Source organism: Cavia porcellus, unplaced genomic scaffold, assembly GCF_034190915.1.
Source record: "Cavia porcellus strain 051 isolate PalLab524CR breed Dunkin Hartley unplaced genomic scaffold, mCavPor4.1 scaffold_1, whole genome shotgun sequence".
NCBI classification, from domain to species: Eukaryota; Metazoa; Chordata; class Mammalia; order Rodentia; family Caviidae; genus Cavia; species Cavia porcellus.
Window position 1 is genome coordinate 75,977,210 of NW_026947484.1, and position 27,896 is coordinate 76,005,105.

The window sequence follows — 27,896 nt, forward strand, 5'->3', positions numbered from 1 at the left end:
CAATCCCAGTACTAGACAATGAACCAACCACAAATGCTAGACTCAGTAGCCTTTGAAAGGCCTGCCCTACCCCATGATTGCATGAGGATTTCACGGGGGCATCCAAACTCAAACCATAACAAATATGTACTTACCAGTTTCCAATTCAGTTGCTAGATTTGTGTTTTTGTACTAACCAGTGAGCATAATTATTGTATGCAATATGTAATTCCTGATATTTATAAGTCATTATCCCTAGTCTATGTACACAGAACAACAAACAAAAAGACAGTGTGCTCTTTGTTAAACCTCAGCACAGAAAGGAATTAGCAACTTTGGCCATCCCCAAGATGGGGTGTCATCTGTACACATTGGAGAGCAGCAATTGAGAGAGGTTGGTAGGGTCTACTGATCCAAGGAAAAAAGATGTATGTTATCCCTACTGAATTATTAATGGTAAGAGAAGAAAATGTCCACAGAAGAAAGTCCTCCAAAAATTCAAACATGGCTTAAAACATGACCATTTAAAGTGATTTAACTGCAATCTATTTGAATATGTTCAAATAATACTTATTCTCAGAAATTCAAGTATATTTTGATAGCAGGAAATCAATCTGATTTCATGTATTCATGTAACAAGAAATACATTAATATATCACTAAATTTCAACAGGTACCTGGTAAATCTGATAGCATTTCTAAAAAGCCTGTAAGTAAAATGAGAATTGAAAAATAATCTGCCTCCTAAGTTTTATTGGTCTTGTTCTCTACTGTTCTGTCCAACTTTATAATATCTAATGAGATAGACAAATCTTTTTAAGGAAACAAGAGACAACGTCGATAACCATTGTTGATAACCTTGTACTCTGTTCTACATCATGTGCTATGTCTATCCTTGGTTTTGACTGACAGCTTTGTTTTGCCATATTTGACTTTATTCTCTCCCCCTCCCAAAAAGTAATAAGAACTAAGGAGTAATAAAATCCAAAATGTGTAAATTTTGTTGTAAAAAAGAGAGGAAGGGAAAAAAAAAGAGCTCTAACGGATATAACAGCAAGTGTGTATAGGGTTGTTAAATAGCTGATTATATTAATGTTTTTGGATCATTGAACACAGCTGTTTGCAGTCTCTCTGTTTGAATGTCTACTTTGTATTCTTTGATACTGTGATTTGAGCAACTATTTCCAAGATGATAATATGTAATCTATTAACAGGTGATTTCTTACTGTTATGGGTTTTTTTTGTAGTTCTGTATTATGTGTAACCTTACACTGCTTTGTTTTGTTTTGTGTTTTTCTCTTTTTCCTCTTAAATAAAAAAAAAGAAAAAGAATCTGCCTAAATATAATAAAGATTTTTACCAATGTTCAAAAGCAGTGACAAAAATGGATGCTAAAATACTAAACCCATTTCCACTAAAATTATGAATTATCACTATTTAATATTATTTTCAAGATGATAGCTATGAAATAAAAATATGAAATGAAATAAAGGGCATCAATATTAGAAAAATACAAAAATATTTTAGCGGTAGGTTATATAACTGCATATATAAAAATAGAGAACATAATAGTTTTAGAAAATAAAAAACTGTAATCAACAGCATAAAGTGCTGAGCAGGTTGCAAGCTTAAGCATATTAACATGATTTATAATCATGTTAATAATTTTTATTTGAATAATAATTTTCATTAATAATAATTTATTAATAACAATTAATAGGGACTGGAGATTTAGCTCAGTGGCATAAGCGCCTGCCTTGCAAGCAGGCACTCGTGAGTTCGATCCCCGGTACCGATAAAAGGGAAAAAGACAAAAAAAAAAAAGATTAATAATTTTATGTATGTAAGCACTAAACAAACTAGAAAAGAAAAAGAGCACAGCAATGCCAGAAGTCAAAGCTGTTCAAAGCTCTCTAGGATCTATAACCTGAATTTTCAATGAACAGTCTATGAGGGGAAAATGCAGAGTTCAGAAATGCAGATAAAAAATATAAAATTCCTTATCAAATTGCACAGTAATTTGGTTCCTAATGAGAACAAACCTAAGGCAACCCAGGGAGAATGAGAACAGGGGGAATTAAGAAATTACTTTTGGAGTTTCACTCCTATACTCTGTTTAGTATATTAGAATCTATAAGAAAATGTCTTTAATCCTAGCAATGAAAAAAGGTCAAAAATCTACAAAATGTTCCTGAACTTATCAGTAATCTGGTTTTTTGTTTTTGTGTTTGTGTTTTGTGTTTTGTGTTTGTGTTTGGTCTTTCTGTCTTTTTGATACAGTGTCTCACTATGCAGTTCAGGTTTGGGCTCACTGTGTAGCCCAGGCTGATCTCGAACTTACAGTGATCCTCCTGCCTCAGCCTCCTGCGTGGTAGGATTACAGCTGTGATACTACTGCAAGAATTATAGAAAGTGACAAGGCCACTTCACAGACGGGGCACAAAGCCTTTGCAAGCACAGGAGAAAGAGGATGCTACCACATAAGTGGATAATGAGTTATGTCAGACTTTAAAAAATATTTACAGATCAACTATATTTTATTATGTTGGCTTAAAATCATTTGAAGTCTCAGATGAAAGAGAAATGCTTCTGAGGTTTTTCATGGCCTCCACTGGGTGCTCTGGAGGACTGGAAACTGGGAGGGAGCCTTGGAGAGAGGGGATCAGCTGCTTTTAGAATTTCAATCCTATCCACCTCCCCCGGAGCTCTCTCTCATCTGGAAGCCCAGGTACTAGCTTCAGAAAACTCCTAGGGAGAAAGAGGGAACCTTCTTGGGCTCAGAATCCTATACCCATGGAAGCAGAAGTCATTTTAAGTCACAGGCAGGAAGTACCTGCTGAAAGTTGTGGAAGAAAAGGGACACATAACAAGCCATCCCAACGTTAGGGTACAGTAAAATATTCCACTGCTGAAGGAATTTTAAGCCTGTAGGATGCTACAGTTCATAACAGAGACAATAAAAGCCAAATCTAGTTCAGTGGCTCACTAGATAGTCTTAATCTGCCACAAGAAAAGATACTTGCCCACTCCTGAGCAAAAATACTATTTATCTGCATAGCTGCTTATCCACAGTCAACATTCAGTAAAAAATTGAGAGCCAAAAATAGCAAGCAAAAGCTAATCACTGTCAAAAGATCAAGCAATCATCAGAATTATGGTTAGAGATGAACTATATATTGGAATTATCAGACAGGGAACTTAAAATAGTCCTGTTTAATATATCAAATGATCTCATGAAAAAGGGAAGTAACTTACATAAGTGGATATGTATTTTCACTGAAAAAATTGGATGGAAAAGAAGAGGAGCTGAAGGGAGGGTAGGGGAATGGAAAAAAAAGAATTAAGGAATACCATGTCCCGGTACAAATTTCCCATGATGAATGTGATCACTATGTATATCTAAAATGTACCAAAAACTTAACAAAAATATATTTAGTGTACCATAAACTAAATTCATTTTTGAAAAAATAAAAATGTGAAGAAAAATACTAAAAATAAGACATAAAATATAAAGAGTTTCTTTAATAGGCTTGAACAGATTGGGCATAGATAAGGGAAGAATCAGTTAAATTAATATTATGCCAATATAGATTATATAAACTAAAATACAAAAAGAATACAACAAATCAGATGGGCACACGTAAGAACTCTGAGGATCTATGGACATAAATTATCTGACATTGCGTAATGGAAATCTCAGAAGGAAAAAGGCAGAATGGGTGGAGAAGTATTTGAACACATAATGACTGAGCATTTTCTAAGATTAATAAATGATAGGTTCAAGACCCCAAGACAGCCATACAGAGGTTAAATATACAAACACACACCCATAAACATACTGTAATTGCATTGTTGAAAATCAAAGATAAGAAAATGCTGAAGGCAGCCGGGGCCTGTTGGGAAGGCACTTTATATACACAAAGATAAAAACTTTTCAGACTTCTTGCAAACTGTGCAATCCAGAAGACAATGGAGCAACATCTTTAAAGAAAGAAATTGTTTCTAACATTCTTAAGTGTGCTAATGATGTGGTTCCTCCATGATTTTTTCCAAAGATCCCTTACATTTACAGATTCACACTGAAGCATCCAGGCATAACATCATAAACTAAGAGGTTGCTTCACAATAACCAGAGAGGAGGTCTCCTCTTGTGGATAGGGGTAGAGATAAAGCAGGACTGAACATGTGCTGATGACAGCTAAAATTAGGTGACAGCCCACGGAGGCCCAATGTGATATTCTTCTAGTTCTGGTGCAGTTTTTCGAATTTTCATAACAGAACTATTTTCAAAAACAGAGAAATAGAGACGAGTGTACCAGCACACATTCTATTAAGTATCTCCGACCTTTGCCTCCAGTTAACTCTTCCTGCAGCCTTTGATCCTCAGAGTGAGGTCACAGAGCTGCCACCACCTCCCCAGTAATGCAGTCCTGCAGAGCCTACCAGTGCCGAAGCTCTCTTCTCCACACAGAGAGCACCGTCCCGAGTCCATCAGGTTCGAGAAGAATCTCCATCCAGCTGGCGTCTCATAGACAGGGACCTTCATTGATTTGGCCACTCTGAAAAGTGAAATTGAAGGCAACAGTCAATTAATATACCTTGTTTTCTTTGTTCTCTCAGCACAGTAGGTGGTCTTCAAGACCCATTAATTTTCTACCTCAATTTCAGAACAATTTGGACAGTGTTGGCAGTGTTCAGCGTGTCAAGCTATAAGCTGGGGAACGATAAACAGTTTTCATGAAATGATTCTCCATGATATCGGAAATGCTAATATCAGAAATATTCATCTGTAAATTTTTAATTTTCGTGAGCACATCAGAACCTAAATTAAGATTGATATTGAGTAAAAAGCATTTGTACTACCATTTGACAGTATCTACTAAAAATGGACATAGCCATATCATATGATGCAACAATTTGACTCTTAGAAAGTAAGTGGGGTACACTGCTTGAGTTCACCTCTAACATGTGCATACATGTATGTACACACATGCATACACACGTGTGTGCACGCACACTTTAGACATTTTAGGGCTGGAACACTCATTCTACCAGCATTTAGGAATGTTGACGGCTGACAGCTTTATAATCATGCTCCCATTTCTAGGTCAATCCACACCCAATGACTGGTTGATGAGAGATTTCAAGTCTCACCTCCACCCCAATTTGACCCAATCTGGAGGGTCACTTTGGTCCAGTGGTCCCACAGGTGTCTGAGGCCTTGTGACTACAGCATAGTCTAACTTTTCTCGGGGCCTGATCACCTTTTCTCACTCTCTTGTAGGTTTTTGCTATAATTTAGCTATATAACTTTGCTATAATTATAACTGCCCAAAGATCCTCGGTTTGGCACTATTAGAAGGTAGTGAAAATCTTTATCAGGTAGAACCAAATGGGAGGTCTCAGGTAATTGGGGACATGCCCCTAAAGGGGACCATAGAATGCCAGTCACTTCTTTTTTACTTCGTAGCCACCATGAGGTAAGCACCCTTCTCCACCATGCTTCCAACATGAAATGTTGTTTCACCATAGACCAAAAGCAACAGGCCAACTGACCACGGACTGAAACCCCTTACACCAAAATAAAACTTTCCTCCTTTTAAGTGTATTGTCTCAGGTATTTTGTTATAACAATAGTGCTGCGGGGTATATTTAGATGTCCCCCGAGAGCCTCATGTACTCAGAGGCACAGTTTTTGAGTGGTGACTGGCTGTGAAGAAGTGGGGTGCTCCTGGAGGTGGGTCACTGAGGGCTGCCCTGGAGGAGTGCATCTCCCTCCCAGCTCCTCCTTTCTCTGTGTCCTGACCACCGTGGTGTGAAGTGCCTCCACCCAGGGCCTTCCACCATGCAGCTTTTATGTCTGAGTCTGCAAAACAGGAACTGAAACTTCTGAAACCTGAGCCAAAACAAACCTCTCTCCATTTAACTTGTGGGTGTTGAGTATTTGCCCCAGTGATGAGAAAAGTGACTCAGACAAATAGAAAACTGACCCACACAGTGTTGATCTTGAAGGTAACTTTGATTTTGCAGGTACAAAGGAATAAATTTCCAGGTTTTTTCAGAGCTTCTTCCTGAGGAACTCAGTGTATAATGTACTCAACCGAATATGAACATGAGGTTTGGCAAGAATGATCACAGAATCATAATTCAGGATAATTGGCACAGTCCAAATAAACACCCAACAAGGATGGACAAGTTATTTGTGATTTACAATGTAGTCTCATAAACTCTATTGGTTCAGGCAACTTGAGTGAATCTCACAAACACTGATGAAAAGAAATTGTTGTGTCTGAGTCTGAAACGTCCACCCAAAGCTTCTCTGTTGAAAGCTTGGTCTCCAACGCAGCAGTATTAGAGATGAGGGCTTTGGAAGATGATTGAGTTATGAGCCATCCCCCCACTCTCTTTCTTTCCCTTCACCTTTTCAGGCTCCCATGAGATAAAACAATGGAGTCAAGTGATCATCAACTGAAACCCAGAAACCATGAACCAAAATAAACCTTTCCCCCTTTCACATTGCACTGTTTTCTCCGGTATTTTGTAACACAAATGGAATGATGACTAACAATGAAATCAAAAATGAAGATATATATGTTGTCTTATTCTATCTAGATAAACCTCAAAGCCAAAACAATGCTGTCAAAAGCCAGGCTCAGAGACTTAGAACACTCGAGCATTTTTTTCAGAATTCTTCAGAGGTAATAGGTAATACTACAATCTGGACCCAGGTCTGCTTAATTTCTGCTGATATTTCATTGACCCTTCATCTCCCTAGATGTCTCAGCATTTCGAGATGGACACTGATCTGAGGGCATGCTGGGGAATAAGCTCCTGTCACAGACACTACCTGAAGACTTATCTTACCCATGTGTAAGAAACAAGAGAAAAACAAATGCCTACCAGCTACACAGTTTCTCCTTTGAAGCCTATGAGTGAAAAATATAGAGAAAAGAATCAGTGAGGATCTTGATACAAAAGAGAAAAAATGCGTACAGGATAAAGGACATGCTGTAGTCATTTCATTAGGTTTGGTCTGTGGCTGGCTAGAGGGGAAAAAAGTACCAAGAAAATTTGCCTTTTCATAAACACTTTCCTTACTATAACCCCTACTTATGAATATGCTTAAGGTTAAAAAAACCGTGTGATAATTTTTCAAGTTTGCTTTAAAAAGCAGCAACTTTTATATGGTTGATGCAACTTCAAATTTTTTCCCCTACCTCTTTTCAATGGTTTAGTAAAGGTAGACCATCATGCTATTATTTTGGCAGAAACAAGTAAGAGAAACCCTCCTCAAACTGAAGAACAAAGGTAAATTTTCAGCATTAATTTTATAGTCATAAACTCAAGGAAGGAGGAATAAATCACATAGAAAGCTTCTAGGAACATCACATAGAAAAGCTGAATCAAAATTAATTTACAAATGTGAACACTTATGATTTCCAAATAGAGCTATAGCATGGGGACACAGGTGAGGGTGAGCAGGAGGGCAGAGGGTGTGTGGACATAACATTCTGTAATCAAAATACTCCTGTGGGTTCAGAGCATAGTTGGAAGGACCGACGGGAGAGGAAAGGATTTCCCTAGTTCCCACCCTTCCCAATTAATCACTGTCAGAAGGTCATCAGGCTGAAGGCCATAGCTAGGTTTTGAAGGACCGGATACTTTTATAACTATGAGCCACAGTTGCAGCTATGCAAACTAAGATAACAATATGGGTAATTAAATACCAGGATCCTGAGCATGAGCTGATTATGTCCTAGGGTCAGAAAGGAATTCCCCTCCCTCCTCCCTCTCCTGAACTTGGGATTCATTCCAAATACAGCATTCAGCAGATACCATGCCTTAGAATGGTTTTTGGCAGCAGGGAAGTCCCTGCTGCCTCTAAGATCCTCTAATACAAAACTCAAGACAAAGCTGTGCATGCTGAGGGTCAGAACTCCTCTCCCTGACAGCTGCCACCAGTTGCTGGAGACAAACACAAGCACTCATTTCCTAGGAAAGGACAGAATACAAAGGAAAAAGAAGAAAATTCATCCAGGCCACACTTACTCTGCAAGTGAGAATGAGCCCTGGAAGCCAAAGGAACTTGCTGGGTGTACAGTCCTCAGTCTGGGCTTTAAAACCTCAGGAATGTGACTTCAAGAGGGAAATAGTCTCAGCCTCTCTTGCAACAGTTTCTCCTGCACTACCCACTGTGTTCTGGGCTCCTAACAAACTGAGATCTTTCTTATTTCCAAATACGCTCTTGCATTTTTCCCTTGTTAGATACACTAATTTATGTATTCATTTTGCCTAGAGCAATTTTCTTTTTCCAGTTTCTGTTTTGACTGTCTTAAATGATCTGACATCAAAAAGCCAGTCTTGGTACATTTTGTAGTACTTCAATAGACAACTTAAGATAGACAATAGTAAAGAAGAGAAACTATTTCTTATAGTCCTGGAGGCTGGAACATGAAACATCAAGGTACCAGAATTTGTTCTGCTGAAAGCTTTCTTGTTTTATCTTCACAGAGCAGAAGATGGAAAGTCAAGCTAGATGCTGCATAAAACTTCTTTTATAAGGGTCTTAATTCCATTAGCTGAGAAGGTGTTCTCATGCCTTAGTCACCTATTAAAAGTCCTCCCTCTTCATTCTATAACTCTAGTGACACCTAAATTTTGGAAGGGCTTAACTTTCAACATAAATTTTAGGATGTCCCAAAACACTCACACACAGCAAAGCCTGGGGCAAAGACTTCCAGATGGTCAACAATCCTATGTCATCTTCTCGGACACGGAACTGGACTACATTTTCCAGCCTCTCCGGAAGTTAGCTGTGGTCACGTGACTGAGTCCTGGCCAATGGAACCCCTTTTTTACGTTGTTTTATAAAGCTTCCTGTAGTCCATGCTGGTTCTTTTTTTACTGCCGTGATGTGGACAGAATCTTAGAAGACAAGTGCTGAGGATGACTGACATACAAGACAGATCTGGATATCTGAATCATCATTTGGAGCAGAGTTAAAAACGAGCCACAAAAACCTGTTTTTAATATTGGTGCTTGAAAAATAAACTTTCTTTGTGTTTGAGACTTATGGATCTTAGGGGTAGTTTTGGAATGGCAATCACCTTACTCTAATACAAACAGGATCCTTCCCTTGTTACTGCTCTAAATTGAACATGACCTTTCCTGCCCCTAAGATTCTTATCTCTTAGAGTGTGACTTCATGTTCACTCTGTTGAACACCTCCTCCTCTCTCACACATAGTCACTGTCATGACCACCAATGTGCTAGAAGTTCTTTGGGTCTTGTATATCTAAATGGCTCTTTCAAAATCTTAGATCATATAATACTTTGTCAATATTCAATAAATATTGAATGATTTAATTTGACTATTGTTTAAGAAGTGTTGCCACATATCATCCTAACTAACTGTATTTATTTTTTGATCTTTTCTCCGTGTAGCTTCCTTAACAATAAGTCATTTCTACATATCTCATTTAAATTGATCATTTCGAGAAAACATGATCTCTGTAGGAATTAATTAGGGAGGCTATTAGGTTGAGTCAAAGGCATGTTTTTAAAAAAGAAAATCTTGTAAAACTAGTGCAGTGATTCAATGAAAGCCAAACATTTAAGAAGCAGAAGGACACATTATTTTTATCTAATGACATTACCAGTCTAATGATTTCCCTACCCCTGTGCAATCAAACAGGATAACACACATAGAAAAGCACTCTACATTATCCTGATACTCACTTAGCATAGGCATTCTGGCATATCCAGCAATCTGTGCAGTGCATGCCTATAGTGAGTATTAAGATATTTTTTACTCCAAAGCACTGCATCATTATGGGTGATAAAAGTACGTCTTGCTAACATCATATTACCAGCTCTTTTAACTTGCAAGAAAGTAATCAAATAAACAATAACTGATCACATCAGGTACATGAGGCAAACCCAACGGCTCTTGGAATTCTACTTAAGGAAGTTCGATAGATTTAAAGAGGTCAAGACCCAGGTTCCTCTTCCTTTGTTCATCTTCAGGCATCCTGGTTTTCTTAAGAGCTGAAAAGGGCCTACGGCAGTGTTTGTGAAACTGTGGCACGCACACTGTAGTAGGCTGTTCGTACCACTGAGAGCTCTAAAAGGTTCACCATCACTGCTCTAAAAGGTTCACCATCACTGCTCTAAAATGTTTGCCATCACTGCCCTGTTTTCTAGATGCTGATTTCTTAGCCCCTCACTTTATAAAGCCCTCTCAGTTTAGAAGACATTTATATCACACGTATCCAGTAAACATCTTATGTACTTCATATTTGTAAAACTTCTATAAATCAAATCTTTTAAATGTCACACAATGTGTATGCAATGTTATGACCAATTAGTGTATGAAAAGATATTCAACACCATTAAGTATAAAGCAACTATGCATTAAAACCACAGTGAGCTATCACTATGTATCCACAATCCTAGTGGGAAAAGATGCAATTTATAACTGATGATGAAGACAGAGAATTCTTAAGACAGAATTCTCCTAAAGCTACACAATGTAAATAAGCACTGATGGTAGCATATTTATTCCATGTGGTTTATTCCCACAAAACTGTCTGACAGAACAACAAAAATGAACATAGTTCCACTCTATGGGGTAATATAAATCAACAACACAAACGTAACACTGAGTGAAAGAAACCAGATATGGAGGAATATACACTATATGATCCCACTTAGATATAGTGCAGAATGGATAAAACAGGTCATTGGTCATAGAAGTCAGGACAGTGGGTATCTCTGGGGAGTAGGGACAAAGCAGTCATCAGAACAGGGAAGGAGAAAGTCTGAAGGATTCTATGGAGGGGTGTGTATCCCAATAATAGTAGATGGACACATTCAGTTTGCAAAAATTCCTTGAGCTTTACACTTAGGAGCTGTGCCTTTTAGGCACATTGTGTTTCAATTAAAAAGTTTATTTAAAAGAAAACTCCCTCTGGAGTATTTATGACTAAATGCATGTTTGAATTAGCTATGTTTACATAATCCCAAGAAACAGATCACTGAAGATAGAGTTTAATAGCATCCTGATATGCTGGTTAATGTCTAACAGACATTTAACAAAACTGGCCTCAAATTAGTTCTTCAATATTTTCATGTTGATGAGTTCACTCCCAAATCCCTGCTTTGATGTCTTGCACTGCTGGCTGGGATTACTTTCTGGTAAGAGGCTTACATGAACTTGCACTTTCAAAGACTTTTTGAGGAAGCCTGCCCAGCTCATAAATATGCATGAAGAAGAGTTCAGCTAACCTGGTTTTCTGCAGGCAATTTTTTTTTTTTAATGTGTGGTACTGGGGACTGAACTCACAACTTTATATACTAGCCAAGCATTCTACCATAAACTACACCTTCATCCTTCCTAATAGGAATCTTAAAATCAATTCTTTAACCAATTTTTTGGGGTGGAACAATTTATACTTTGAAATAAAATAAATAAATCAAGGGACAATCAAAATAAGATTACTACAAAGGTTTGTCAATCACATATAAATTTAACCAAATTGGCCTTCGTCCTCAACTCACATATTATATAATATGTTCCTTGCCTGTTTTATCAGAAAGGTTGTAATGATCAGACAGGACAGATCATAATGAAAAGAAAATGCTTGGACAACTTCAGATTGGCCTACAGAGTTACAATAGTATCAACTACTTTGAGTACTTATCTTTCACTTAACCCAAAGGGTTAACATTCTATGGAATGTTTAAAGAGAAAAGCAAAAAAGTTAATTGCATGCTTCAGTTCCCTCTAGACTTCTATACATTGTCTAATTGCAAATCAAATGTGGACTCTAATCTTTGTTGACTTATCCAGTCAGTGGTGGCAAACCTATGGCACCTGTGTCACAGCCAGCTGTTTATTATCACTGAAAGCTCTAAAAGATTTGCCATCACAGACTAGACGTTTGAAGCACATCCACTTTAGGTAGATGTCATGAGAGGAAACAGAGGACCTGACTCACCGACTAAATTTTATCAGGCAACATAAGGCAGGCAGATCTCTAAAGATTCTGACTTTCACTGAAAGAAAAACAAAACAAAACTTGGTTTTGGGAAATTGACAAAGATCAAAGAGAAAAATACATACAATTAAAATAACCACAGGTCTACTTTCTTAAACTAACAAATTATCTAGAACCCTATATATGGGGAATTAAGTGCCTGTGTTTACAGCCTTCACATTTGAGCACTTTGATGTAAACTCTTCCTGGTTCTGATTACTTTAAAAGGAAACTTCTTGGGCTGTAGGGCAGGAAAATTTCAAGTTCCAAGTCCTCCAGTTAAGTAAGCTGAGAGATAGTAAAGACAATTGTCCTCTGTCATTCAGATTCCCAAGCAGTTGGGCTCCAGATTGCAAAAATAAATCAACATCTCAACATTTTGCCTTTTCTGCTTTGTGTTTCCTGAAATCTGCAGGCCTCTTATAGAAGTTTTAAAAGAGCCTGTATCATACCATTAGAAAACAAAGACTCAGCCCATTTACTTCTATTTACTAAAAGTGATCAGTAATTATCCAAGGCCTAATGCAAGAGATAAAACATTTCAACTCAATAAAAACTTTTTATGTTTTAATACACAGTTCTCACTTGTTTCTCTTCTAAAGTCTATTAGTCTGGATAGAATTCTAGAAATCTTATGGTGCCTATGTTTTAAGACAAGAGGGAACGAACAACGAGGCATTGCATAGTAAATGACACACAGAGACTATAAATAGATATTCCTTGCAAAGGAAGAACAAAGACCAGAAAAAATTGGTATTTGCATAACACAGCCTTGCTGTTTTATGGGTAACAGAGAAGCTCTGTGAAGCAGAAGTACACATTGCAGCATCACTGCAGGGTCAGTTTTCCCATAGAAAACATCTGTTTCTTGCTCTGGTGTTTCACACAAGTCAATCTCCACAGGCACGTGGGAATCTTCAGTGTCTGTCCCCAGTGCTCTGAGTCTACTCTGACATAAAAGCATTAATTTTAACCTTTTTTGCCTAAAAACTACAAGAGTATTAGCAATCTACTCCCTTGGGTAGACACTGAAAGGGAAAGGGAAGAAAAATGGATGAATATTCACTGAAGTTTGGGTCTATGAATAAGGAAAGACTGATGCTTATTTACATTGAAAATCATAAAAATTTCCGTTTGTCAAAGATACTTGAAATGCATGTAACTGCAGGTCTCATAGCAAACTTAAATAAAGACATGTTAACCAATCAGAAAACCACAAGTGGTCTAAGCAATTGACAGAGGGGGAAAACTGTTCAGCCAGTCTGAACCATACAGTAAATCAAGGAAAGGAAACCAAAACAACAGGCAGATATAACATCATATCCACTCCGCTAGCAGAAAGGACCTCGCGAGGAGGGAAAAAGGAAAAAAATCTAACAGTACCAGCTTTGTTAACAGTGTCACATGAAAACAGAAACTACAACACTGGCAGCAGGATTATATATTGGTAGGCTCGTTTTATAGTTATTTGATAATTTTTAATACACTTGATTGTGTCCTATGAGCCAGCAAGCCCACTTCTGGGTATGTTCACAATAAAGTGTAATTCAATGAAGTCTGTGGCACCATTATCTGTGAAAGAAAAATGAAGCAACATTGAAAGCAGCCTCATGATCCATAAGTAGAAAAACAAACAAGCTTTACTTTATTCATACAGAGGCAAATAAATAGCCATATTTCAAGGGAGCCAAAGCATAGAGTGAAAAGAGCTACAAAGAAGATAATTGTGTACTTTGTTACGCAGCATTATCTTGGACCCTTGCTATTCCAACGCCAGTTTCTCATATAATAGCCCAAGCTGAAAACTTACTGGGATATCACTCCCTCTCTCTACTAACAGACTTCAGATACTTGCATCTCTAAAGAATTACTGGGACTAACAGAAGAGGTACAACACTGTCTGGCCTAACATCATCTGGCTCAGAGAAGTGAGCAGGACCCACTAATCCCAGCAGAGCAAGAGAGGAACTTGAAAGATCTCCTCTGTCCCATAGCTGTGCCTCTCAAGGCAGAAAGCAAGTCCATGCACGCTAGATGTAGCCAGCTGTACTTAATTAGCTTGGACTTTGTCTGGAATTCTCAGTACTTTTCACTTACATAGCTAGAACTAACCCATTCTTCCTTCATGCCTTTTTTTAAAATTAAGAGATAGTGTTTCTAGTCTGGTCTAGCCAGAAACACCTCCCTTCTCTTTTCTCCTGATAATCTGTCTACCAACATCACAAACAAGAAAGTGCCAGTCCTGTATATGATTCCCAAGACCCACTTTCATCTCTCTTTAGGGAGTCCTCTTTCTTCAATATTAAGGAGCCTGAAAATTTTTCAGGGTCCCAACTCTCCAGCTTAGAGGAAGTGACATTCTTAGCAGGGCCACATGCAAACCTTTGAGTTTCTTGGAGCTCCCTCCAGGAATACGAGTAGCAACAATCTGTGCTGGCTCTGGAGTGTGGTGATAAATAACTCACTTCGTCTGTCCTTGGCTTTGCTCATGGAACTGTGAGCTGCATCCCTAATGGATGACCCAGGCTGCTGTCCCCCTTTGACAGATTCACTCACCAGCCAGCAATGTTTCCAAGGGCTGGGAAAATTAGTGTATATCAGGCAACCTTCAGGCAGCCACCCCACCTAAAGGTATCCACATTCAACATCATACTTATCTTTCCAGGATGTCCGCTTGTCCCTCAGGATTGGGTTTAATTTTATCACAAGAATAAGGAAAGATCATGCCACATTAACTCTGTTCTTACACCAATTTATCTTTTCAAAAACATTTCAATCTAATGACTCACAGTTATAAGAAAGGGGACTGTTGAAAAACTTGCCCTTTTGCAGGAAATTGGTTTTATAGCAGAAGACAAAGCTGAGTGGATATAAAGGGCAAGTAAACACACATCACCTAAGGAATCAAGTCCAAATACTTTAGCAAGGAGAAAGGTGTGACCCTGAGTCTTCATCTAGCTCCAACCGTTCCTGAGCGTGTGTTTTTAGCCAAGCTACTTAATCTCAGCAAACCCAGCTCTTTCACTGGAAAAAATGGAGTAACAATCTAGATCCTTAGTCATTGAGGACCAAGTGAGATGATGCCAGGGAAACCCTGAAGTCCCTGAGCATTTGACTGACATCAGCAATAGTTCAAAGTACCCCCGCCTCCCGCTTTGCTGCTTCTGTCTCCCACAATCTTCTGCCATAACACACTGTTCTTCATGTGGAGCCTCCTTGAGCCACCAGGCAACTTCACATCTATGCATGTGTCATTAATGTAGCTGGAGATATGGTTTGTTCAAGTGAGGAGATGTTATACTCCATTTGAGTAATTGGAATAATATTTAATACAGGAACTATTTGGTGCGGGTATACAGAAGAAAGGAAAAGTTCAGTGGATCGACGGGGACCCCCAGGCAAGCAGCATCAGGACTACCAATCCCCCATCCTGAGGTCTATTACTGGAATCCTAAGACAACTATGTGAACAGCTGCCTGACAGCAGCCCTGACCTTTAGAAGCAGCATATAGCTAACCTTTGGAAATCTTGTAGGGAGAGAAACAAACACCTGACTGAATTCTCTTCCCTCAGATTATCTGCAATGCTGCCAGTGCTGCCAGCTACCCATACTCAACTAAAACTTAGAGAAAAGGGGAACAGAGTTTTAGTCCATAGACGTCATTCTGCAGGCCAGAGGGAGGGAGCAGAATACCAACAGGCCCCTTGAGATAAATGGAAGACAACAGAACATTCATCGTCTACCCCCACTGGACGCAGGCTACTTTCTTACTCTCCAGATGAATCGAGCCCGTCCCTTCTCCATGCTGCCTCAGAGAACCTCAGTTCATAGGAACTCAGCGTAGCATATTGCATTTGGTGCTGTGACAGCTGATTCCCTCCCCAGTCTGGGAGGCCCCAAGATCAAGGACTCTGCCTGGCACAGATTAAGTGCTTAAAGACATATTTTCATCTCCTGCAAATAGTACAAGATTCATTAGAATATAGACTCACCCTATATGGATGTGAAACATGATTTAAATTCTTGAACTTGACCCTTAAAATACCACTGGGAACAGATATATGAGATGATTGAAAGTTTAACACAAAATGAAGTGATGGTGGATGAATTCCAAAGAAGCTTGAGAAAGAAGCTGGAAGGGAACTCCAGGAAGCAGAAATGTTCTTCCTGTGAACTGCAAGAAACTCTGACATGAGCAGAGAAGGGCAGCCCAACCTTAAGGCCCGCCTGATGAGTCCATCCTGGTCCATACTGCCAGCAGGTGTGGCTGATAGCAAAGTTCTTGGAATCTTAGTGACCTATGTTACCTTACTCCTATTTGGCTCTGGGGTTCAATGCCCAGGGAAGTGGCAGCGAGACTGAAGAAGGTGGGAAAAGCAGCTGTGTGTAGTTGGGGTGGCCCTTTTGGTTGCAGCTGAAACAGATCATCTTTCAGAGAGCTCAGTCATCTCCAGGGAAAAGGGATCAAGTATGCTGGCAAGAACACACAGTTTTTGAGCTTGACTAGAGAAGCAGATACTCTCTAGGGAAATGAGAAGGTCACTCAACAGCCCTGTTCCTCTTCTCTGGAAATGTAGGCAAGGCACTGTTGATCTGTGTGGGTCCCTTCCATGTGTAGGCCCATATAAGCTTAAGAGAAACCTCAGAGCAAGGGAAACATAGTGAGTTTTGTTTCAATGTTGCTGGTGCTTGCAGCACTAAGGACTGAGCCCGGGGCCTCGTGTATGCTAGGTAAGCACTCTACCACTGAGCCGTGCTCCAAGCCCTTTGGAAGCATTTGCTTTAAGAACTGACTTTCAAAAAACAGCAAAGTCAGCTAATGGAACAAGCCCAAAAGGAGCATTGAAGAACAAAGACATCATGGCCTCTGGCACTAAGACCTGCTATAGGGCCTCCTTCTTGCATGTGTGCATGTGGATAAAGAAATCCCTGTCTAGAGAAGACATGAAAAAGATGAGTGGAGCATGAAGGCAGTGCTCTCTGTGGCCACTATCTCCAACCTGTGCTTTGTGCTTAACCTACCTCATAGTGACACTTTGGATCTTGAATGACCAAAGGCCCTTATGTTAAAGGATTGCTCCATGGCTTATGTCATGATTAGGAAGTGGTGAAACCTTGAAGAGGACATTGGGACCCTGGCTCAGTCTTTTCTTTCCTTTGTTGCCTGGCTACAGGGAGGTAAACAAGCCTCCTCCATCCCACACTTCTGCCATTGCTGTATTGTGCTGCCATTATCCTAGTAACAAGGCCAAAGCATGAGTCAATCAACCATGGACTGACCCCTCTGATACTGTGAGCCAAAATAAACCTTTCCTCCTTGTAAGTTGTCTTGGACATTTGTTACAGTAATAGAAAGCTGACTAACACATTCTTCCTCAAGACAATAATTTCCAGCTATCCCAAAGTACTGCAACATACTGAGTTCCTAAGAACTAAATACATGTATGTTATCTGCTGAAATATTATCATAATAAATACTTAAATGCAGGATATCCTCCATGTGAATACCGACCTCCTGGAATACAATGCGCTTACACAATACACATCCTCTGCAATCGCATGCAGCAGCACTTCTGTGGCCTTATCTGAATTCAAGCAAAGCAGAAATAACTGCTCTCAAATTCCTTCAGAACACAGCTGGTATACACAATGGTTTACACTCTATGGGATGGGGTCATACAACTGAGGGAAGATCTAAAAGCCTTTTGCTGTGCTTCAACTATTGAAGGTACAATTTTCAATGGCACATTTCATTTTTCTCCAACAATGTGCCTTGTACAAAAGCACTGGGTTTCCTATATAGCTATCCGTGTGTGTGTGTGTGTCTCCACCCCAAATCATACATCAACATTTCACATAAAAGTCTTTATTTTTTGCTCCAAAAACATCTTGAAAGGATTTTTGTAACTCTGCTTTTGAAATGATGATGAGCCTCCAAGTCTCATTTAATTAACTATTGGCGGTGATCTTTCACCCATCATGCAGACTTGAGAATCTTTTTAAAATGAGAAAATGTGTCCTACAAATTATTTTCAAGTGTTGCTATGATTTCTTGAATACTAAATTTAATAATAAAGCAACACATTGCATTTTATGCCAGGATGAGATAGACGGTTCTAGTGTAAGCAGGGGGTGAGGGGTAGGTACACAGGCAAGGACAAGGGAGACAGGCATGTCTCTTGCAAGAACCTTAGGTTATCTCTCATGCACAAAGTTTCAGGGAAAACATTGCATTTTGTCCTTTGCTGTTCCCAAGACATTGTGAATAGCCTACAAACAGATTGGGAAGGTTCTACAAACTGATTTCTGAACATTCCATCCTAGAATCTGGAAGTCTGGAATATCAGATACAGATACATGCAGGCTTGCACTCCAACCTAGCACTGAGATATTGAGTGAGTTCCTCAAAGAGCTCAAAACAATGTTCCAAGGGTCAGAAGAATAAATGATCATTCCTTTGTAACATATTTTCTAGCTGGATGAAATGTGACAGTTGGGCATTTTTTTCCTGCTCATGAAACCAAATGTACATTTCCAATCCAAAGAAAAGCAGCAAATTGACTGCATATGATGTAAACCTTTGTTAAGCTTACAGTAAGATTACTATATGTATGACATCCCCAGATGGTGACCGTCAAGCACTCAACCAGAACACAAGCTTGGACAAGCTTTCCTATTTTGGTTAAATCAGAAAATATTCCTGGATTGGAGACGTAGTAGTGCTTAAATGCTGGATTCTGGGAAGAAGCTGATGCTTCACACACTTTCCAGACAAAAATCACCTGAGATGCTAAGTAAAAATGCAAACCACTAGGCCTCTGCTGGGACCCCCTTAGCAGCACCTCATTAGAACCCAAGTGTCTGTTCATATAACAAGCAGGATTTCTTATTTCTGGAGGTTCTTCTCCTAGGAAATTTATTGAACACTGAGTTAAGATAAATTACAGTAGTCCTTCTAGCCCTTATCCAGAAGATATGTGCAAAGATGCTTGAAATCTCAGAAAGTACCAAACCCTATACATACAGTGCACTGTTTTCGCTATGTACAAATATATGTGTCTGTAATAAAGTTTCATTTATAAATTAGGTATAATAAAGAATAAGTAACTAAAAATAATTTTGGCAATCAAGATTGAACAAAATGGAGCAAGTGAGTCTAAGCATGCAATATAACTATAGCATTCAAGATCACTATTCTTGTGCTTTGAGGACATTAATCAGTAAAATAAAGGTTCCTTGATGCACACACTGTGATATCCCTATAGTTGATCTGATAACTGAGATGAGTAATAAGTAACAAATGGGAAGGTAGCATATACACCATGGAAAAAGGGTGATTTACATCCCAGGTAGCACACAGAGAAATGGCATGAAATTTGATCACACTATCCAAAATAATGCACACTTTAAAATTTACAAATTGTTTATTTCTGGAACTTTCAATGTAATACTTTTGAACCATGGATGACCATAGGTGACTGAAACTGCAGATAAAGGGAGCCTAACATGCACGCAAATGACACTGTGGAAAAGTACAGATAGTGCTTATATTGTTTGATCAGTGCTGCATTCCTATATGTGAAAATCTGAGCAACTATTTTGAAGATAACATGCAATAAAATAACACTGTTAATTTCCTATCATCTTGTTTTGAAATACTGTATCATTTTTATTCTCTTTAAAATAAACATTTAAAAATTTTTATAAACCTATATATAGTTTATAGTTATATATAAACTATATATAACTATATATAGTTTATAGTTTTATAAAAACTATATATAGTTGCATAGGTATTAAAATTATGGATATACATATATCCATAATTTTAGTCACTGAATTTTGATGTACATGTTGCCCAATGCATAAGAAATCCTCAGAGGCTCTTAGGCTCAGAGGGTGTTAAGCATTGGTGCTGTCTCAAGAAGCTAGCATAAGAGAATGTGGAGTATGCTAGCCAAGCTTAGAAAACTGTCATCCTCACCTTGGTGTCCTTCATACACGTGGGCAGAGCAACTGTCCTCCCCAACCTCCATACCCCCATACCATAAGTATCTCACTGGTTTTGAAATCTACAGTCCAAATTCAAAACCCAGCTGCTATGCTATTCATCCTGGTACCCTCCAAGATCAATCACAACCCTCTGTTAGCCCGAGTTAAGAAGAAGACTCAGTAACACGTGTTGCTCAGAGGAGCTGGTGTTCCTTCTGTGCTGATCTCTCACCTAACCCTTGAAGGAGATGTGTAGCACCACGACGATTTTTTTTTCCCAGGGAGAGGGGTACTGCCCTGGGAATCAAACTCAGGACCTCACACTTGCCATGACAGGAGTTTAGGCTTCTTGGTGGCAAAAGCCTGACTTCAAAGACTGAGGGGATGGCTCAGTGATAAAGCACTTGCTCAGCATGCACAATGCCCTGGCGTCCATCCCCACTACCTTACAAACTACAAAACAAAACAAAAAAATCTGACTTCAAATTCTGATTCCACCACTTGTTCACTATCTTTGTGAACTTGGGTGCATGTATCTGCACTTATTTCTGAGACGCAACACAATGAAGGGTATGGGTTATGACATACAGTACAATCAACAGACCAAAAAACAGCTATGATTTGGCCAGGGAAACCTTCACTGAGACAGAAATGGTGAATCTCGCGGGCTTCAGAGAAAAGCGACCAACACTTAGTGACTGCAAGGAAATGGGGCCAACAGAACAGTATTTGAGAGATAATGACCATTGGGACCAGGCATAACCTTAACCCACTCCTCACTAGCCATGCTAACTGAGCCTACCTGCATCCTTGTTTGGTGCTGTGTGATAGCTAAGACTCTGATGGTGGGGACCCCAGCAAAAGGCACTCATAGTGGAACTTGGCATTGAAGGGAAAGTCTATCCTCCCTTGAGGAAATGCTCCCCATGTTTAACTTCCAATGACTCCAAAGGGTTTATTTTTCACAATTATCAGACAGACTTTCAGTAATACCGTATCCTCACTTCAACAAGCTGAATCTTAATTACCCACTGAGTCGCAGCTCCTGGGCAGCTCCTCCATAGCCCTCACTGCTATAGGCTAGACGTCTGTATCACCCTAAAATTCCTTTGTTAAATCCAATCTGATAGAGGTGTGACTTTAGGAGGTGATTAGTTCATGGTTACAGCCCTTAACATTGGCACTATCACCATTATGAAAGAGGACCCAGCAGGCTGCCTCATTCCTCCACCATGTGAGGATGCAGCAAAAGCAGCCATCTGTGCGCCAGGAAGCAGATCCTATTCACAGGCTGAATCTGCTAGCATCTTCATTTGTGCTTCACTGCTTCTAGAAGGGTAAGAAATACATTTCTGTTTTCTGCAAGCCACACAGAAAGTACCACAGAGACACCCAGAATGGGAGAAGGTCCCGTCTGAGCTCCCCTAGAAGACCTGAATGCCCTACCATTGTGCCCCTTCTGGCTGTCCCACAGTACCAGGAAGCTCCCTCTCATAGCTCCATTCAACTCTGTGGTCTTGGTGCATCTCCAGCAGCTTTAGGAGAGGGGCTCCTTCTCCGAACATCAACCCTTAGTGCAGGGCCTGGCTCTGAACAGCTGCTTGAGGGTTGGGGTTAGGGTTTTTTTTTTTTTTTTTTTTTTTTTTTGATTAAACAAAGACCCCTAAGCTATATTCCAATAGATAACTGTAGATCTAAGAAGGCTGCTCAGAAATCCCAGAATGGGGAGATTCTAATCCACAGAGCCCACTTACTTTGAGAACGACTGGAATACCAAGAGTTGCTGCTGACAGAAGTGAGCTATGCCTAGAACAGAAAGACAGCTTGAGAAATCATGACCTGAGATGGAGGGAAAGGAAGGTGACAGTCTACTCAGAGTGGGGAGGGGAGATTTTTAAGAGTGAGGTCCCAAGATTAAAGAACACACGTGTGCACAACACCAGCAACAATAATAAGTGGTACGAAGCGGAGCACAGCAGAGTGTGCAAGAGCGCAGGAGAGCGGCCTGCGTATTTATTGTATAAATCTTATATAGGTTGTTATTGCATATCCACATTCTTGTGTAGCGCTATAACTAACACATGAGTGTTTACCAGTGCTAAATCATGGTTACATAACTGTACCTCACTGTGTGCCTGTGCTAGACAAGTGGAGTCACGTGCTCAGGTGTCCTGGATGCCTCTGAGCTTTGAAGCAATCTTAGTGGTTGCCCACAGAAGGTCTCTTTTGACTAGCACGAGTTGTCAGTGAAGGCACCTGGGGCTAGATGGAAACCTCAGGGTGGCAACAGGCTTCTTTCTGACAAGGTGTGCAGGTTCCACAGAAAACCACATTGTGACTTCCCTGTACCTCCCCAAAAAGCCACTTGGCCCAGATGATTCAGCTACTTGGTCCCTGGGACAGCCTCGTGGCTGCTGTACCTGACCCAGAACATGTGTCACATTTCTGTCATTTTGGCCCATCCTGTGGGACTTTTGTTTACTGGGGAATAGAGCTCACAGGTGGATTCAAGGGTAAAAGCAAGTTTAGGAGTAAATACCACTGGAGGAGGCGAGCTGTCTGCCTACCAGTAGAAGAACCTCCTCTCCTTAAAGGACCTTGTTCTCTTCATCTCCTCCATCTCATGGAGTAAACCATAGTTTACTCCAGTGAAATCTCGGTAAGTTTGTGATAAATCACTTCTTTGTCCTTTATAGAACTAATTTTTTTTTCCCTGAGCAACCACAATGTCTGGATTTAAACAACTATCAACACCAGATTATAAAATTAAAGTGCCAAGAAACTGAATAGTTTGTCCCATGTCATGAGCTGCTAAATGGCCAGGTGGGAAATCAAGCCGTGTCCTGCCTGTTCCCGTCCCTGCAGTGAATCATGCCAAGGCATTCTTCAGAGACTCTAAGAATATTTCTGGATGTGTTTTGCATTTAAAGAAAATCTGGTTATAAAAACCATGCTGATTGCAACAGTGGAGTTATAGGAAATGCCTGACACAGAGATAAAACTATAGCTCTCTTGTGGCAGTAATAAGTAGTTATATTAGCAGCTTATGTTCATTAAGCATTTACAGGACTGGAGATTTAGCTCAGCGGCATAAGCACCTGCCTTGCAAGCAGGCAGTCATGAGTTTGATCCCTGGTACCGGTAAAAAGGAAAAAGATAAAAAAGAAATCATTAAGCATTTACTATATGCTTAGTACTGTGCTAGTCACTTTGAATATATTTTGTGACATTTATCGTTCCATACTTAATGAAGAACACTGAATCTCAGAGCAGGAAGAGAAAGTTCTGTGGTTCCAAGTAGCTATTCCCAGACTTGAGACCTCAGAGGTCACCATGTTGCAGCCACCATCATAATTCCTAACAGAGAGGTGAGTGCCCAGATCAGAATGTAGAATTTGTGAAGTGTTCTCTAAAAGTCAGCCAAGTTGTAAGCCAGTGAAAACTAAGATGCAGACTACAATTAGCAATAATCGTGGTCTCCAAAATTGTCCTCCCTCAAGCTTGGAGCTGGCAACCCCCTGTGATTTATGTTTCAAAGTCACACAAAGCTTGCAGCACCAGCTCTGCAGCAGCAAAGAAAATGGATGCACTGCCTTGGGATGATTTCTCTGCACGCACCAAGTTTCCTTAAAAGGCCTCCAGTGTATATACAGTTCTGACACGAGGGCAAAACTAAACCACAGCTGGGCCTCTCTTCCCCCTTATATGGTCAAGTATTACGATGCCATCCTTCCTTCTAATTTATGAAGCAAATGAGTAGAGGAATGTCGATCAGGAGATGTGGAGAAGTTTTACCAGAGGCAAGAAATAAAGCTTCTCTTGACGGCAAATGACTTACAAGACCAAGTGGAACAGAATGCATATTTGCTGAATTGTTTTTTTTAACTCAAGAATAAACACTTGTTCCTCTCTTGAATATCAACATTTCATGAAACTAAAGAATATGCAGCGCTCCCACACACACAGGCACTAGAGCAAGTGAAAAAGCAAGAGTATAATGTTTAGGCTTTATTCTTCATAAATTTTTCCCTCTCCCAACCTTATCTTTATTTCCCCATCACACACACACACACACACACACACACACACACACACACACACACACAGAGGGCATGATCAAAAATTTAAAATATAGCCACAAAATTTTAAAAATATATCACATTAAAAGACACATTGCCATTAACCCCCTCACCCTGCTGCCCCTGCCTTTAAGCACACCATCCAATCACATCATTTTCCCCACTTTCTGAGGCAGTTTTGGAAGTCTTCTTTGTATCTTTACTCATACTCTTGTGTTTGCCTCAATGTCCCAAATTGAATCAAAACATCTACTTTTCACAGTCATTTCAGCTTTGGGAAAAAGTCAGAAGTCACACAGCACCAGATCTGATACTTTGGGTTTGGAAACATTATAATGTTTTCACATATTTGACAGAAATTGCCCTCCTGAACATGATATGTGACATGAAGCACTGTCATGAAGGAAAATGAAACCATGTGCCTATTTCTCTATGCACATCATTTCTTAAACACTCAAATAATCCCTTATAAGATTCCTAGTTCTCTGCAGTGTTCCTGAGAACATACTCAGTTCACATAATTCCCATCAAGGTGAAAAAAACATAGACAATATCACCTTGATGCTGAAGTTCAACTGGTTGATTGCCACTGAGTACTCTGAACTTTGATCTTAGGATCATAACCATAGATGCTAGGTTCATTTTTCATTATGAAATTTCTTAAAAAGCAAAAATCTGAAGCATCATAATCACCCAACTCCAGTGAAACACATTGTTTGTGAGGTCTGTTATTTAAGGCATATTTTAAAAGACATCTCCTCTCAACCATAGCTCACAACTGACTGATTGCACTGAACAAGCTGGAACTTATCACACACTGCTCCTCAGGTTTGAGGCTCTGTTACTGGTATTAAAGACCCCTGTCTGTCTCTTGGATGGCACTGGGCAGCAGAATTTGTCACATATCTGGTCATACAGAAAGGTCCATACACAGACTCATATAGGCAGACTCACTTGGGTACACACAGATATACGTAGCATGTATGTACCTATTTAACAAACAAAGAATAATTTTATTTTAAGCAGAATATAGAAGACAAAGGTCCAGTCCACTACCCCAGTTCTTATCTCTAAAGGGCCTTATTGTTAGTAGTTACATAGCAAATGGTTGCACCCAATCTCTATTGTAAAATTGGAATCAATAATGACAAGAGATTATAACTATTAGACTGTAGAATACAGTGCTTTGCAAATTGTAACTCATATGATACCCACAGTTATTTCAAACACTGGTAATGTCCTCCTAGGATTGTTATTTTTTAAATTACTCTATTATTTTTATTTAATACACAAATGGGTTTCTTGGATGTAACCAAGAATAAGTTATGTCATTATTTAAACTATCTTCACCCTTGTGATAATTCACTTTCATTTGGTCAGGATTCTGAATTAATTTAAACTACACATGCCAAATGACCACATTCTTCTCTTCTCCCTCAAAACGCCAAGGAATCCTTTGGCGTCCACTCTACATTTTAATGGTGTATTTATAAGCCAGTGGAAAGAGAAAGCTTGGGGCATCTGAAGCACAGAACATAAATTTCCTCACTACTTGCAAATCAAATCTATCCAAGAAACTCCCTGATGTGGAAGTGAATAGTTTTTAAAAGTGTTATGATCAAGCATAGTGATACACACCTGTAGTCTCAGCACTCTGAAGGCTGAGGCAGAAAGACCAGAAGTTCAAGCTTAGTCTGAGAAACGTAGCAACTTAGCTACAGACCAGGATTACAGCACATAATTCTTTCAAACCACATCAAAACAATAGTAGGAGGCTGAGAGAACAGCCAGTCTAACCTCTTCCGTCTTTTGATGAGAAGAACGTTAGCCCAGGCAAAGCAGCTGCCTTACCCCTGGGTCTTCTAGCCAGCTTATGGCAGAGCCTGGTGGGAATGCTGAGCCAGGCTTACTCTGTAGGTCACTGTTCTTTCTGTCATAACATCCGGTATGCAGCGCAGACCATTCTGCATCTCACGCATACCTATCCCAACACGCTAAAGTGCTTAGTTTAAAATACTGACGTGGCCACCATTATGATCTAGAAGCTATAGTTCCTGCCCCTCAGGCACCCAACCCTGCCGAAGAAACCGTTGGTTTACTTTTGTATAACTGCTTTCTTGCCTGCTGTGTCACTCAAAGCGATCTCCTCCCTTTACCTTCTACATGGTCAAAGAGTAGGCACGTGGCTCAAACTGGACAGAGCAAACGCTGAATCATGAGTGAAGTCAAAATAAAAGAAGTGTGTGAAGTTTCTTCATTCATTGTGAGACTTACTCTTTATCTTTCTGCTGCATTTCCATTAACTAACTACTTGCATCCCAAGCACTCCGCTTGACCTCTGCCCCCTCACCCCATAACCATCAAAGTGAACACATTTGATCAGATCCGACAAAAAGTGAAGTTGGGGTCAAATATTCCTCCCCTGGAAACACAATAGATGAAGACTTTGCACTTGGATTGGTGAAGCAGTTCCAGAAAAACCAGTGTCCACAATACCACCACTCTGCTCATGTGTTGCCTTGCCTCTGATCCCAAAGCACACCGTCCCCAAACTAAAAGGCTTGAGTTTCTATTTGGGCAGCTGAAAATGGAAATAGTCATGAACCACAACTGCAAAGTGATCCCAATGACTCTTCTAAGTAGTGCGTATAATCTCCTCAAGATCTACTGCCAAAAACCCAATGGGCCCTGCCATATCTGCACAAGTAGACAGACTGCCCTCCTTGTTAGTCTGGGTTTTAATTTTGTCTCCCTAGGACAGCACCATGGTCATCTGATATAGAATACATCTGTGTGCAATTTCCACATGATGGGCACAAGGCTCATTTACTTTAAAGACACAAGCGCTCTTGAGTGGCCTGTCTGCCAAAGCCCCTATTGCTCCTTTGTTACAAAGCTACACAAATATTTGTGTTTTGTTTAACTTGGCGACTTGACAAACTTGCAGATTCTCTGCTGCTCTCGCTTTGAAACCACTGTCTGTCTTACGCTGCAGGTTACTGAGAATTGACTGTGATACTTTAAAAGAACCTAGCAACTAAGCTAGAAGTTTTATTCTTTTAGAGGAGAGCTCTACACCTGTTCTTAAAGAGCTTCATCATTGGCAGTTGCCCAGAGAAGTGATACGCAGCCTGGAAAGCACATTAGCACTGAGAAGCAAGCTTTTAAAATGTGTTTTTTTATTAATCCACACTGAAACTGATTTTTGATGTATGCTGACACATGTATATTCACATATCTCAGCATCAGCATCAAAATTCAGAACATTTCCTTCATCTCCAGAAACTTCTTCATGTGGTTTCCACCATCCCCCACCCTTGCACAGCTCTGTTTTTGTTTCTATAGCTGGCCTGTATGAGCACATGATGGATTCATACAGTATGTGATACTTGAGTAAGTTTCTTTTCAGTCAGTAGAATGCCTTGACATCTATCCCAACTGTATCATTTCTCGTGTAATACTGTGGGACTTTATTCCACTGTGTGAATATATCACAATTTGTCCGCTCACTCATCTGTTAAATGAGATGACTATTTCCAGTTTGGGAGCCATTATAAACACGGCAGTTATAAATATTTGTGTATGGATTTCATGTGAATGTAAGATTTTAATTCTCTAAGGTACACATAGGCATGGGATTACAGGGTCATATAGTATCTGTTTAACTTAAGAAATGGACAGCCAGTTTTTTAGAGGCAGATTATGTCTCATCTGCATTTGCATTAATACTGGGAGAGCCCCAGATGAGGGATATTCTCATCACTTGGTATTAACAGTATATTTCATTTTAGCCATTTGAATTGCTACG

General features: G+C 39.7%; 1 protein-coding gene across 2 annotated transcripts in view; it reads right to left on the reverse strand.

Moving 5' to 3' along the window:
* Pgm5 (phosphoglucomutase 5) overlaps positions 1 to 27,896 on the reverse strand; it is a 173,222-nt gene that overhangs the window by 68,132 nt on the left and 77,194 nt on the right. For both annotated transcript variants that reach the window (XM_003472198.5, XM_063250243.1), the window contains exon 7: positions 4,422 to 4,537. In XM_003472198.5, coding sequence (XP_003472246.3) covers positions 4,422 to 4,537 — 116 coding nt within the window. The remainder of the gene's footprint in view (positions 1 to 4,421; positions 4,538 to 27,896) is intronic.